The 15,434-nt window shown below is 38.4% G+C and overlaps 1 protein-coding gene across 6 annotated transcripts in view; it reads left to right on the top strand.

The window, feature by feature from the left end:
• TTLL7 (tubulin tyrosine ligase like 7) overlaps positions 1–15,434 on the top strand; it is a 150,532-nt gene that overhangs the window by 117,317 nt on the left and 17,781 nt on the right. For 4 of the 6 annotated variants that reach the window (XM_057500372.1, XM_057500368.1, XM_057500369.1 and 1 more), the window contains 2 exons: positions 10,456–10,571; positions 13,948–14,108. In XM_057500372.1, coding sequence (XP_057356355.1) covers positions 10,456–10,571; positions 13,948–14,108 — 277 coding nt within the window. The remainder of the gene's footprint in view (positions 1–10,455; positions 10,572–13,947; positions 14,109–15,434) is intronic. The other 2 variants (XM_036890263.2, XM_036890266.2) reach the window with 1 other exon arrangement.

The raw sequence follows: 15,434 nt of genomic DNA, 5'->3' as shown, positions 1-15,434 counted from the left end.
ATACAAGTCAGCCAGCCAGCCAGCGTGGAGGTCTTGAGCTCTCACGTAAACACAAAAACTTTTTTTGTTGGGATTTTTTTTTTTTTTTTTTACATTTTGTCCACCTAATCAATAGCATTAGAATTATTTAAGCGCAATACTTAAATTTCACTCCAGATAGGAAAAGTATGGGGATATATTGTGGAAATAATCACTGGGGTAAGCTTAAATACGTTATTTATATACAGTTTATTTATATACAGTTAACCCTTGAACAGTAAGGGTTTGAACTGTGTGGGTACACTCTCATGCACAGGTTTTTCTCACTAAGTATATTGGAAAATGTTTTGGAGATTTGTGACAATTTGGAAATAGCACTTCATTTTCTCTAGCTTACTTTATTGTAAGAATACACTATATAATACATGCAAAATTGCATAATATGTATAAATGTACACTACATAATAACATACAAAGTGTGTGTGAATTGACTGTTCATGTTATCAATAAGACTTCTGGTTAACACTAGGGTATTAGTAGTCAAGTTTTTGGGGAGAGTCAAAGTCATGTGTACATAGATTTTTTTGTTGTTGCAATTTTTAAATTTTATTTTGGTATCATTAATCTACAATTACATGAAGAACATTATGTTTACTAGGCTCCCCTCTTCACCAAGTTCCCCCCACATACCTCTTCACAGTGACTGTCCATCAGCATAGTAAGATGCTGTAAAATCATTACTTGTCTTCTCTGTGTGGCACAGCCCTCCCCGTGCCCCCCCGACCCTATACATGCTAATCGTAACGCCCCCTTTCTTTTTCCCTGCCCTTATCCCTCCCTTACCACCCATCTTCCCCAGTCCCTTTCCCTTTGGTAACTGTTAGTCCATTCTTGGGTTCTGTGATTCTGCTGCTGTTTTGTTCTTCAGTTTTCCTTTGTTCTTATACTCCACATATGAGTGAAATCATTTGGTACTTGTCTTTCTCCGCCTGGTTTATTTCACTGAGCATAATACCCTCTAGCTCCATCCATGTTGTTGCAAATGTTAGAATCTGTTTTTTTCTTATGGCTGAGTAATATTCCATTGTGTATATGTACCACATCTTCTTTATCCATTCATCTACTGATGGACATTTAGGTTGCTTCCATATCTTGGCTATTGTAAATAGTGCAGCGCTAAACATAGGGGTGCATCTGTCTTTTTCAAACTGGAGTGCTGCATTCTTAGGGTAAATTCCTAGAAGTGGAATTCCTGGGTCAAATGGTATTTCTATTTTGAGCTCTTTGAGGAGCCTCCATATTGCTTCCCACAATGGTTGAACTAATTTACATTCCCACCAGCAGTGTAGGAGGGTTCCCCTTTCTCCACAACCTCACCAGCATTTGTTGTTGTTTGTCTTTTGGATAGTGGCCATCCTGACTGGTGTGAGGTGATATCTCATTGTGGTTACAATTTGCATTTCTCTGATGACTAGCAATGTGGAACATCTTTTCATGTGTCTGTTGGCCATCTGAATTTCTTCTTTGAAGAAGTGTCTGTTCAGATGCTCTGCCCATTTTATAATTAGATTATTTGCCTTTTGTTTGTTGAGGTGAATGAGCTCTTTATATATTTTGGAGGTCAACCCTTTATCAGATCTGTCATTTATGAATATATTCTCCCATACTGTAGGATACCATTTTGTTCTATTGATGGTGTCCTTTGCTGTACAGAAGCTTTTTAGCTTGATATAGTCCCACTTGTTCATTTTTGCTTTTGTTTCCCTTGTCCGGGGAGATATGTTTATGAGGAAGCCATTCATGTTTATGTCCATGAGATTTTTGCCTATGTTTTTTTCTAAGAGTTTTATGGTTTCATGACTTACATTCAGGTCTTTGATCCATTGCGAATTTACTTTTGTGTATGGGTTTAGACAGTGAACCAGTTTCATTCTCTTACATGTAGCTGTCCAGTTTTGCCAGCACCAACTGTTGAAGAGTCTGTCATTTCCCCATTGTATGTCCATGGCTCCTTTATCATATGTTAATTGGCCATATATGTTTGGGTTAATGTTTGGAGTCTCTATTCTGTTCCACTGGTCTGTGGCTCTGTTCTTGTGCCAATACCAGATTGTCTTGATTATGGTGGCTTTGTAGTAGAGCTTGAAGTTGGGGAGTGAGATCCCTCCCACTTTATTCTTCCTTCTCAGAATTGCTTTGGCTATTCGGGGGTCTTTGGTGTTTCCATATGAATTTTTGAACTATTTGTTCCAGTTCATTGAAGAATGCTGTTGGTAATTTGATAGGGATTGCATCAAATCTGTATATTGCTTTGGGCAGGATGGCCATTTTGACGATATTAATTCTTCCTAGCCAAGAGCATGAGATGAGTTTCCATTTGTTAGTGTCCTCTTTAATTTCTCTTAAAAGTGTCTTGTAGCTTTCAGGGTATAGGTCTTTCACTTCCTTGGTTAGGTTTATTCCTAGGTATTTTATTCTTTTTGATGCTATTGTGAATGGAATTGTTTTCCTGATTTCTTTTTCTATTAGGTCATTAGTGTATAGGAAGGCCACAGATTTCTGTGTGTTAATTTTGTATCCTGCAACATTGCTGAATTCCAATATTAGTTCTAGTAGTTTTGGAGTGGAGTCTTTAGGGTTTTTTTATGTACAATATCATGTCATCTGCAAATAGTGACAGTTTGACTTCTTCTTTACCAATCTGGATTCCTTGTATTTCTTCGTTTTGTCTAATTGCCATGGCTAGGACCTCTACTACTATGTTGAATAACAGTGGGGAGAGTGGGCATCCCTGTCTTGTTTCCGATCTCAGAGGAAAGCTTTCAGCCTCTTGCAGTTCAGTATGATGTTAGCTGTGGGTTTATCATATATGGCCTTTATTATGTTGAGGTACTTGCCCTCTGTGCCCATTTTGTTGAGAGTTTTTATCATGAATGAATGTTGAATCTTGTTGAATACTTTTTCAGCATCTATGGAGATTATCATGTGGTTTTTGTCCTTCTTTTTGTTGATGTGGTGGATGATGTTGATGGATTTTCAAATGTTGTACCGTCCTTGCATCCCTGGGATGAATCCCACTTGGTCATGGTGTATGATCCTCTTGATGTATTTTTGGATTTTGTTTGCTAATATTTTGTTGAGTATTTTTGCATCTACATTCATCAGGGATATTGGTCTGTAGTTTTCTTTCTTGGTTGGGTCTTTGCCTGTTTTGATATTAGGGTGATGTTGACTTCATAGAATGAGTTTGGGAGTATTCCCTCCTCTTCTATTTTTTGGAGGACTTCAAGGAGAATGGGTATTATGTCTTCTCTGTATGTCTGATAAAATTCCGAGGTAAATCCATCTGGCTCAGGGTTTTTTTTTGGGTAGTTTTTTGATTACTGCTTCAATTTCATTGCTGGTAATTGGTCTGTTTAGATTTTCTGTTTCGTTCTGGGTCAGTCTTTGAAGGTTGTATTTTTCTAGGAAGTTGTCCATTTCTCCTAGTTTTCCAGCTTGTTAGCATATAGGTTTTCTAAGTGTTCTCTACTAATTCTTTGTATTTCTGTGGGGTCTGTCATGATTTTTCCTTTCTCGTTTCTGATTCTGTTGATGTGTGTTGACTCTCTTTTTCTCTTAATAAGTCTGGCTAGAGGCTTATCTATTTTGTTTATTTTCTCGAAGAACCAGCTCTTGGTTTCATTGATTTTTTTCTATTGTTTAATTCTTCTCAATTTTATTTATTTCTTCTCTGATCTTTATTATGTTCCTCCATCTGCTGACCTGAGGCCTCATTTGTTCTTCTTTTATCCAATTTCGATAATTTTGACATTAGACTATTCATTTGGGATTGTTCTTTCTTCTTTAAATATGCCTGGATTGCTATATATTTTCCTCTTAAGACTACTTTTGCTGCATCTCACAGTAGTTGGGGCTTTGTGTTGTTGTTGTCATTTGTTTCCATATATTGCTGGATCTCCATTTTAATTTGGTCGTTGATCCATTGACTATTTAGGAGCATGTTGTTAAGCCTCCATGTGTTTGTGAGCCATTTTGCTTTCTTGGTACAATTTATTTCTAGTTTTATACCTTTGTGGTCTGAAAAGTTGGTTGGTAGGATTTCAATCTTTTGGAATTTACGGAGGCTCTTTTTGTGGCCTAGTATGTGGTCTATTCTGGAGAATGTTCCATGTGCACTTGAGAAGAATGTATATCCTGTTGCTTTTGGATGTAGAGTTCAATGGATGTCTATTAGGTCCATCTGTTCTTGTGTGTTGTTCAGTGCCTCTGTGTCCTTACTTATTTTCTGTCTGGTGGATCTGTCCTTTGGAGTGAGTGGTGTGTTGAAGTCTCCCAGAATGAATGCATTGCATTCTATTTCCACCTTTAATTCTGTTAGTATTAGTTTCACATATATTGGTGCACCTGTATTGGGTGCATATATGTTTATAATGGTTATATCCTCTTGTTGGACTGAGCCCTTTATATTTATGTAATGTCCTTCTTTATCTCTTGTTACTTCTTTGTTTTGAAGTTTATTTTGTCTGATACTAGTATTGCAACACCTGCTTTTTTCTCCCTGTTGTTTGCATGAAATATCTTTTTCTGTCCCTTGACTTTTAATCTGTGCATGTCTTTGGGTTTGAGGTGAGTCTCTTGTAAGCAGCATATGGATGGGTCTTGCTTTTTTATCCATTCTATTACTCTGTGTCTTTTGATTGGTGCATTCAGTTCATTTACATTTAGGGTGATAATTGAAAGACATGTACTTATTGCCATTTCAGGCTTTAGATTCGTGGTTACCAAGGGTTCAAGGTTAGCTTCTTTACTACCTTACTGTCTAACTTAACTCCCTTATTGAGCTATTATAAACACTGTCTAATGATTATTTCTCTCCCTTCTTATTCCTCCTCCTCCATTCTTCATATGCTGGGTGTTTTGTTCTGTGCTCTTTTTAGGAGTACTCCCATCTAGAGCAGTCCCTCTAAGATACCCTGTAGACGTGATTTGTGGGAGGCAAATTCCCTCAACTTTTGCTTGTGTGAATTGTTTAATCCCTCCTTCATATTTAAATGATAATCGTGCTGGATACAGTATCCTTGGTTCGAGGCCCTTCTGTTTCATTGCATTAAATATATCATGCCATTCTCTTCTGGCCTGTAAGGTTTCTGTTGAGAAGTCTGATGATATCCTGATGGGTTTTTCTTTGTAGGTGACCTTTTTTCTCTCTCTGGCTGCCTCTAATACTCTGTCCTTTTCCTTGTTCTTTGCCATTTTAATTTGTTATGTGTCTTGGTGTTGTCCTCTTTGGGTCCCTTCTGTTGGGAGTTCTGTGTGCTTCTGTTGTCTGAGCAACTATTTCCTCCCCCTGTTTGGGAAAGTTCTCAGCAATTATTTCTTCAAAGGCACTTTCTATCCCTTTTTCTCTCTCTTCTTCTTCTGGTACCCCTATAATGCAGAGATTGTTCCTTTTGGATTGGTCACACAGTTCTCTTAATATTGTTTCATTCCTGGAGATCCTTTTATCTCTCTCTGCATCAGCTTCTATGCGTTCCTGTTCTCTGGTTTCTATTCCATCAGTGGCCTCTTGCATCTTATCCATTCTGCTTATAAATCCTTCCAGAGATTGTTTCATTTCTGTAATCTCCCTCTGGACATCATCCCTTAGCTCTTGTATATTTCTCTGCAGCTCTATCAGCATGTTTATGATTTTTATTTTGAATTCTTTTTCAGAGCAACTGATTAGGTCTGTCTCTGCAGATCCTCTCTCAGGTGTTGTCTGAACTATCTTGGACTGGACTAAATTTTTTTGCCTTTTCATGGTGATAGTGGTGGCTGTAGGCAGGTTGCGGGTGTGTCAGCTGGGAGAAGAAAGTCCTTTCCTGCTTGCTGGATGCCTTGCCCTTCTCCGCTGCCTGTGACGGTTACCTGCACTCCTGGAGCAGCCACCGGGTTAATCCCCTAAGCTGCTGTGGGCGGCGTCTCCATCAGAACAGTGACACGGAGCCCTGCGGGGAGTGGCAGGCATGCCAGGTGCGCTCCTCTGCAATAGTGGCGCCCCTGCTGGGCAGCTGTGTGCCAGCAGTGGCCTTTGGGTCTGGCCTGGGCAGCTGTATGTCGGGCTGGGATTCCGGTCGGCTGCTGGGATTGTGTCTACTCCCTCTGGCACCGCTGCAGGTGCACACGGGCCTCGCCCGCGTGGACACTCCCGGTATCCTCTGGTGCCACTGCCGCTGGCGTGTGCGGGCCGCTCCCGGGCTGTTTGGTCTCCGCCGTGGTGGGCTCGCATGAGCCGCTCCTGGTCCCCTCTGGCCCCACCGGTGCACGTGGGCTGCTCCCGGTCCCCTCCGGCACCGCTGCCCCCGGCGCTCTCCCTCTACTGGCCCGGTGTGTCGGGGTCCGTGCCAGTTGGGGGAATGACTGGCAGGCTGCTTAGTGCTGTGAGGGTCTTCAGAGCTGCGCTGCCGCCCAGGGGTTTAGGGCGCCTAAAGTTCTCTGGGATTCCCAGCTGCTCGCTATGTGTGCTGGGATGACTTTGTCCAGTTGTGGGGTCCCTGTCTCTTTAAGACTTGCAGAAAGCACTCGCTTTTCTTTTGTCTCAGGGGCGCCGGTTGCGGGGACCTGCCCGCAGGTTTTGCTTTTCCCTTTCTCTAATATCCAGCACCCCGTGCACCTTGTGTCTGTGCTCTGCGTGCGGATTTCTAGAGCTGGTTGTTTAGCAGTCCTGGGCTTTCATTCCCTCCCCGTTCTGACTCCTTTCTTCCCACCAGGTTCTGGGGTGGGGGAGCGTTTGGGTCCTGCCTGGCCGTGGCTTGTATCTTACCCCCTTCGTGTGATGTTGAGTTCTTGCCGATGTAGATGCATCCTGGCTGTTGTACTGCATCCACTGTTGTCTCTTTTAGGAATAGTTGTATTTATTGCATTTTCATAAATACATATGTTTTTGGGAGGAGATTTGCACTGAACTACTCACACCGCCATCTTCTCGTGATCCTCCTGTATACATAGATTTTTGACTGTGCTGGGTGGGGGTCAGCACCCCTACCCCATGTTGTTAAAGAGTCAACAGCATATTATATATAAATATTTATAATATATAAGTAAATAAATATACATACATTATTTTTCTTCATCTCTTCCCTCCTTTGTTTATTTAGGATGAAATCAGAGGTAAAGTGGGATAAGAGAATGAGTGAAATATTTTTCTCTTGACAGGAGAGCCAATATAATAATGAGTTGAAAAGTGCATTGAAAAATTATTTTTAAGTTTTATATGTTAATATTAAACTAAAGGGGCAGTTTAGGTAGAGGAAAGAGCTACTGTGCTTGTAGTCACATGGACTTGGGTTCAATACCGCCTGCTCTTTACTTGGGGCAGGGGCTTCTCAGAACTTCTCTGTGATTTGTTACATTAAGTATGGGAGAGTTCTTGTGAGGAGGTGAGATTCGGTGTCCTAGTCTTAGGACATGTAAAATGCAGGCTGATTATTTTTACTACTAAGACTCGTGTCAGGCTGTTCCTCAGTGGATTTTATTTTACAGCATTTACCCCCTTATCCACAGGGGATATGATTCAAGACCCCCAGTGGATGCCTCAAACTATGGGTAGTACCAAACCCTGTGAATACTATGTTTTTTCCTCTGCATATATACCTATGATGAGATTTAATTTATAAATTAGGTACAGTAGGACATTAACAGTAACTAATAATAAAATAGAACAGTTATAGCAATATACTGCAGTAAAGATTATGTGAATGGGTTCTGTGTATTTGATTGTGCTGTACTCACCCTTCTTCTTGTGATGTGAGATGATAAAATGCCCACGTGATGAGATGAAGTGAGGTGAATGACGTAGGCACTGTGGCCACATTAGGCTACTATTGACCTTCTGATGACATCTCAGAAGGCAGATCATCTGCTTCCAGACCAGGGTTAACTGAAACTGTGGGTAACAGAGACCATGGAAAGTGAGGCTTCAGATTAGTGGGAACTATTGTACTAGGATTTCTTCACGTGTAAAATTATTTTATGTAGAACATGGAGAAATGAGGTATAAAATAGGGTCTGTGGGTTATAACATACTAACCATTTATTTGACTATTTGAAAATTGTGCTATTGCTTTATAAAGCTAGAAATTAGATGCTTTATAAAGCATCCAATTAAGAAAGACAAAGGGAAAGAGGGAGTTTGAGTAGGTAGGAAGAGCCTTCAGACTGTGTATGGAAGACAGGAAGGGCTGGGGAGGCAGAAACTCAGACTTCAGTGAAATTCTGAGAAAGCTCTGTCAGGCGGATGGGGAACCCAGAACAAAGATTGCCATTTAGAGAGATTGTACCGGGCAGAAATCACCCTTTTCTGGTGTCCCACCTATGCTCAATTCTTGACTGGGAGCAATTGGGGAAGAGCATAAGCTTGGCTTGAATTTTGCAGTGGATCCCGAAGAGAGAGGCTGTCAGCTAATGACACTCTTGGAAGCAAGTTGATTCAAATGACATGTCTCCATGGCTACCACAAAGGCTGTGTGTGATGCAGTTTAATTTAATAAACATTTGTTGGTTGCCAATTTTGTACAAGAATTATGCTAGGCACTAATGGGGATTTGAAAGGTGTTTATTCATTTATTTATTTGCTTATTCAAACAACAGTTAATTCAAACAATTAATATTCAAAATTAATTGAGAGTCTACCATGTTCCAAACATATTCCAAACATGGAATACATAAGAATCTCATTTAAATCTCTTAATTCCATTTAGAGACCATTGTTGAAATACCTATGTCATTTCTGTTCCAGGATCAAAGCATTCACTGGCTGCTCATTAGAATGTTGTAAAACTCGAAGATTAGAATGCCACACACAGAAACTCTTCCACATGCCTCATTTCAAAATTTCCTTAATGGCTGTAAACTTTAAAGGTCAAGGATTTAGGAATTAAATACTGAAAAGAATTCTCACCAGGTGAAAATGAAAACAGCTAATCTTATGTAATATCATGTCATGGTAACTCCACAGTTACATAATTCATCTTTCTGCCAAGAATGAGCTGCCTATATAGTTTGTAAGGAATATATATGAAGTATGAAAACATTGCAGTGCTGGTGGGCAGTGAAGAATGCCAAGTTTGCTGAAAAGCTTATCGTCTGGTGTGGTACCCAGGAATAAACTAAGACTAGAGGATGAAGAGAAATAAGTAGTGAAATTAAGGTTGTACTATATTTGCATTTATTTTAGGGTTCTCCAAGATCCTTATTAGGAAGTATTTCTTCTCTAAATCACAACTTCTTTTTCATACCTACTGTAAACGCTTCTGCATGCATTTTGTTTTGATGTTATTTTTTTCCATCTCTTTTTTCATTTGGGCTGACATGATGCTGTACAGAGCTGTTCATTTTGCATCAGCAAAGATGCCTTTACCCTATAGCCATGGCTGCAGCATGCATCATTAGTACAACATGTAGTGATTTTAATGTTATTTCTAAACCTCCCTCACCTCATGCCATTATTTTAATTTAGGACCAACTGTTCATATGGAGCAGTTTGTCATTCAACATCTGTATGTTCTTGCAAAATATGAATTTGTGTGCTTTATGCCTTCCAATGTGCTATATTTCATATGCAAAAGACAAATCTTTTCATTTTATTAATGTTTTCATTGATTGACTCTCCCATTTATTAATTTTTTTCCTTGGAGAGCTTAATGTTGCATCAGGTTGCTTTTAAAAGTCACAGTGTCAGGAAATGGACACCTATATTCCGTAAGTCAGCCTCACTTGAGTCCACAGATAAACACAAAGAGCACCTTGCTGACCATTTTGTTTCTGCGTTTCACAAATTATCTTCCATCCATTTTCCCAAACCATCTTCCATCCATTTTCCCAAACCATCTTCCATCCATTTTCCCAAACCACCCAGAAATCTAAAATAGCATTACAAACAGCACTGGCACTAATTTACCTCATCCCAGTCTGATTTCTTGCTTGCCTGCTTTCTGCCTTTCTAAAATTTTCTGCTGAACATACAGGCATTGTCTCCCCATCTACACAGCATTTTAAGCAATGGTAGTCCCTACTCCTTGGCCTTGAGGGGTGTTGGAGGGCCTGGGTCTTAGGTAAATTACTTATCTGCTCTGTGCATGAGTTCTTATCCATAAAATGAGATCCCACATGCTTTCAAAAGCAAACATTTTCATGAGCAAAACCTCACCCAGCTGAACTCACTGGGTGACAAATGATGACCTGACAGAAAGTTATGTTATTTTTGTCTGTCTCTTGGTTTGAATATTCACATGTTTTCTTACAGAAATGGTAATGTGCATGATTATGGAACTAGCCTCACAATTTTTGGAAAGGGGCTATGAACCAGCTGTATCTGCTTTATGTTTTTGTTTTGAAGATTCAACGAGTTACTATATGTAAAAGTGCTTAGAACAGTGTTTGGTCCATAGTAAGCCTTCAAAAAGTGTAGCTCTGATTTTTACCTTCTCTGCATAGGTTTCACTTTGTTGCAAGGAACAGTTTCACTAAGACAACTACTGAGTGCTAGACCTGACTTGAGCCTTGGGGACATGATGAGTTTTTACCAAGATGGGCATAATTCCTCCCTTTATGTAGGTAACAGTTTCTTTAATTAAATGGGAAATTAAAATAAAGGGAGACAATTATTAATAGGGGAAGACCTGGGCATTGAAGGATCATACAATAGTTTAGTGGCAGGTTAAGGTCTCCCTGAAGAAGTTCACTAGGTGAACAGATAGGGAAAGATGGTTTCAAGCAGAGAAAAGAGCTTATGTGAAAGCTCAGAGAAAAGAGGAGGGATTTGGGTCTTTGTTCCCTTGGTTTGCATGCCCTCGTCTCCAAACTTCAGGTTTCTCTAATCTACTGCTCTCCCCAGGACCTGTGTCTCTGGGGATGCCCCTTTAGAAATGGAGGCAAAGAGGAGAGGAGAATGCATGTGCCCCATGGAGTGCTCTGGAAAAGGAGGGGGACCTTGCCAGGTAGCCTAGAGCATGCTAGTCTCACCAATCTAGGAAATCGCTCCACAGGCCTAGATGCTGGGTGGGGCACAAGAGGCCTGAAGAGTTATTCATCTCCATGTTGGAGGAAATATTAGGAGCGGAGCAGGAGCATTCCCCACTCTTAATCCTTGGTCACTTCATGAAGTTGCTGCATTTAGTCCTGTGTGGACTAAGATATTATATAATCATGCTTTAAAAATTCCCTCTGAGTTAAGAATACGGCATCTACAGAGCCGTGGCCAGGAGAGTCTCCTCTAGATAATGTGCCTGGCTCAGCACCTGGTCTAGATCAGGCAGCTCGTACTGTCGCCCTTCCCTTAGGTTCTTATGCATCATGTGCATTTTGCCCTAAAATGCATTCGGAAAGCAGTGAATGACTAACTCATACTATCAAATGCTTTTTCACCTTGAAGTTGAAGAATTACTTAATAATAGAATATGAAATTAAGGCAATGTTAAGATTCCCGGTATTGTTAATGTGATTTAATTTCATTTATTATATAGAACTCATACATATTCTTGAGAGCAGTTTATGGGTTATCTTAGTTACTTTTTCTTATTCTTCCTGCATTATGACTTTTGGCCTGTTATTGCTCATTAATACATAGGAAGTAGAAAGGAATATCGAGAGGTGAAATGATTTAAATTTATCATTTACTTCTAGTGTTTATTTATATATCACATCAGTCATGAGTACTGCTTTCTACACTAAAAAATATGGAGTTAAACTAATAGTTTACGTGAAAATTGTAAAACAAATGGTATGGATTAATTCCTGATACACATACTATATCAGTATTACTGTGAATAATTCACATTCAAGATTTTAAATTTCCTTAGCATTATTGTCTATCATAATGAGCTTCTCTGGGACAACTTCTTCAACAAGGTACTTTACTACAGATTTCCTTATCTCTTCTCCGTCTCCTTTCCTTCATCTGACACACCCCTGACCTGTTGTTGTAGGATTTGCAATACTCCATGCATTTCACAGTGAAAGAAGATGCACTAGGAAGGAACGGTGTGACACTGCTCACACAATTCATTGTGAGGAGCTGTAGCTGTTATTCTTCTGTAAATAATATGTTGTTTTGAAATTTTCTTGTCAAATTGATTTTTAAACAGCTGTATATTTTAAAAATGACTTGGTCAGAGATAACTAATATCATTTCTTGATATATGACCATTATTTGGTTGTAGGTCTCTGCAGGTTTGTGCCTCTTGAGAGAACTCATACCTTCACCCAGACGTTATGTTGGCCAGTCCCTTTCTTTTCAACTCTCGCTCTCATATTTATAGGTAGTTCCTTTAAGTAGGTACATAAAAAGTGAAAAATCATCTTTGGTGAACTGAACTTAGAGTAACTATATTTGTAGGTATTTACTTTTATTTCTTCTGCACAGCTTCATTGGAAATACGTGCCTTGTATAAGTATTAATTACATGTGAATTAAACAAGGTAGCTTTTTGAGGTTTACAAAATTTTAGAACCTCAAGGATTTCAATTGTCCAGACTTAGATTATCTATAGTCCTCTTTTCATGATACTTTAGTGTTTTGAAGGCTGTTATACTATTTATGAACTCAACAACAAAAATAAAAGCTAGGATTTTGGCAATAACCTATTATGTAACCCAGTGACTCCCATCCGCCCACTGGCTTCCCATGTCTCAGGCTGCTATTTTCTTGAATTCAGAAGGTACCAGTCTCTTGCTTTTTTTTCTTTATATATTCTTACTATATTTATGTCTTTTCCTAAAATGTGTTTTCAAAATTTAGTAGCTCTCAGTTCTACTAAAAGGTTTCATATTGTATGTAATCTCTGGTATGAATTATTTTTAAATTTACCATTATATTACTAAGATGTTCTGTGTTGTGTGTGTCTTTGAATTTCACTCATTTTGACTTCTGTATAATAGCCCATAGGAAAAAGTGTATCACTGCTTATCTTCTTTATTCATTCCCCCATTGATGGAGAGTTAGGTTGTTTCCGGGTGTTTATAATTGTGAACAATATTTGAACATTCTTGTATATGTTTTTAACCTATGAGATAGTTTCTGTTAGGAATAAAATTGCTGGGTCACAGGGCGTATACATTTTCAACTCAAGGAGATAATGTCAGGCTGTCTTCCAGAGTGACTGCACCAATTTGTACTCCCCACACCAATGTCTAAGAGACCCTCTAGACTCCTGTCTCTTCAGTCATTGTCAGACTTCTAATATTTGTCATTTAAATGGACATGAAATGATATCTTATTATAGTCTTAATTTCTCTATGTGTTTATAGGGATAATTACCTCTTTGTGAAATTCCTGTTTATGTATTTTTGCCCATTTTTAAATTAAGTAGTTGGTGTTTACATTAACAATTTGTTAGACATTCATCAGACATTCCTGATACTAATTTTTTGTTGGACATGTTTTGATTATATTTCCCAGTTTGTAACTTGATCTTCTATATTTTTTAAGGTATCTTTTGATGTCCAGAAGTTCTTAATTTTAACATAATCGAGTCTATTAATCTTTTATAGTCCATACTTTTTTGTGACTTAGGTAATCTTTTTCTAATTCCGGATCTAAAAGATTCTCACCAGTATTTTACATGGAGATGTTTAATGGTTTATTTTCTTAAACTTAAGACCTTAATTCCTTTAGAGTTGATTTTATTGAGGAAAGTGAGAATTCAACTTCTTTTGTTTTTCATAAAAATTAGTATTTTAAAATCTCAATTTATTGATTTAATTTTAATTTTGTTTTAAGTTGACTCTTTTCTGATTTTCCCCCTACGTCCAGTATCAAAGTTTCATAAGTGTGTCGATTTATTCATGGAGTTCTTACTCTGTGCCACTGTTCAGTTAGTGTGTGTGTGTGTGTGTGTGTGTGTGTGTGTGTGTGTGTGTGTATCCATCTTTGAATTTTAGATACACCCATATACACCTAGATTTTGAAATACTTTGGTTTGTCCATCAGGTTTTGGACATAGTAAAAAAAAGTATTCGTACAGTTCTTCCACATATCTGGAAAGTACCTGATGTCGAGGAAGTAAATTTATATCGGATTTTCAACCGGGTTTTTAATCGTTTACTCTGGAGTCACGGCCAAGGACTGTGGAACTGTTTCTGTGATTCAGGGTAAGTTCTAAGTTATCTTTTATTATTGTAATTTTTAATATTTTGCTATTTAGCTATAGAGGTAGTCCAGTAAAATGGTTGAATTTCTTTAATGGCCTCTTAAAATATGGATGTTTTACTACATGTAATTTTTAGTACTCAACTATAATTTATAGCAGTTAATCTGATATAGGTGAGATAATGAATATGAACACAAACACCTAGCTAATTTGAATTTGGTAGAGAGAAGGTAATCTTAATTAATGAGAAATCTCAATTACAAATCAATATCCTTAAGGTTCTGCTATTGTCTTTATGTAGCAGACTTCCCAAATCAATGGCTGCTCATCCTCCCCTCTCCAGAATTTCAGGCCTGCCAAAGCTGTTGTGACTTCACTTTAGCCTCCAGATATCTAAAATCAAACATTCCATATCTCCCTTTTATTCAGAAATGGCTCCCTCTCTGGACTTCCCTTAATCCCACTGTTATTCCCCAATCGTATCTCAGGGGCTTCTCCATCTTTCTTCTCCTTCACTGTCTTTATTCAGTCATTTGCTAAGTCCCCATTAGCTTTTATGTCACATTCCCACTGTGTCTACTCTAAATTGTTTTTCATTGTTCTTAACAATTTTGAAGTATTTACTATTATGCTAAATACTTCTGGAGATACAAAGTTAAATCTGACACAGATAAGAAACTTAAAAATGATATCACTTAACACAAGACTACTTATAATGTGCCAGACATTGTTCTAAGCAGTTTACAAGTATTAAGGGATTTAATCCTTACATGTATTAAGGGATTTAATCCTCATTTGAAGCAGGTTCTATAATTATCTCCATTTTATAGACCAGGAAACTGAGGCATAGATATGTGCTAAGGACCTAGTGCAACTGAGATTTGAACTTAGGGAGCCTGTCCCCAGAGTTCCTGCTTGCAACCAATAATCTCTGCTGTTTCTATTAGACAAAATACAATATATATGCAAAACTAATGATTACAAAAGTGTCACAGTTAAGGTATTACAGGATTTCAGATAAGAGAAGCCTTTGTGGTAGAAGGGCTGGGTGAAATTAATAGATTTCTAGTCATTTTGCCTCCAATTTTTTGTGTCCCTTTTCCAGCCTACTGTCAGGGTCATTTCCTATAATCTGTAGTGATTTCCTTCATTTATCATTAAAGTTTAGACTTCTTACCTAGAGATGCAAGACTCTAATATGCTGGTTATTTCTTATGTCTTTAGTCTTCTTTATCATTCTCTCCTACTTGAACTCACTCCAAAAAAAATCACTATTTTTCAAATATCTTAAAAATTTGTTCCTTCTTCCTCTGAACTGTTGATGTCA

The sequence above is a fragment of the Manis pentadactyla genome, chromosome 4, assembly GCF_030020395.1.
Source record: "Manis pentadactyla isolate mManPen7 chromosome 4, mManPen7.hap1, whole genome shotgun sequence".
NCBI lineage: Eukaryota > Metazoa > Chordata > Mammalia > Pholidota > Manidae > Manis > Manis pentadactyla.
The sequence above is the reverse complement of the archived record's forward strand: the minus strand, read 5'-3'. Positions and strand labels throughout refer to the sequence as shown.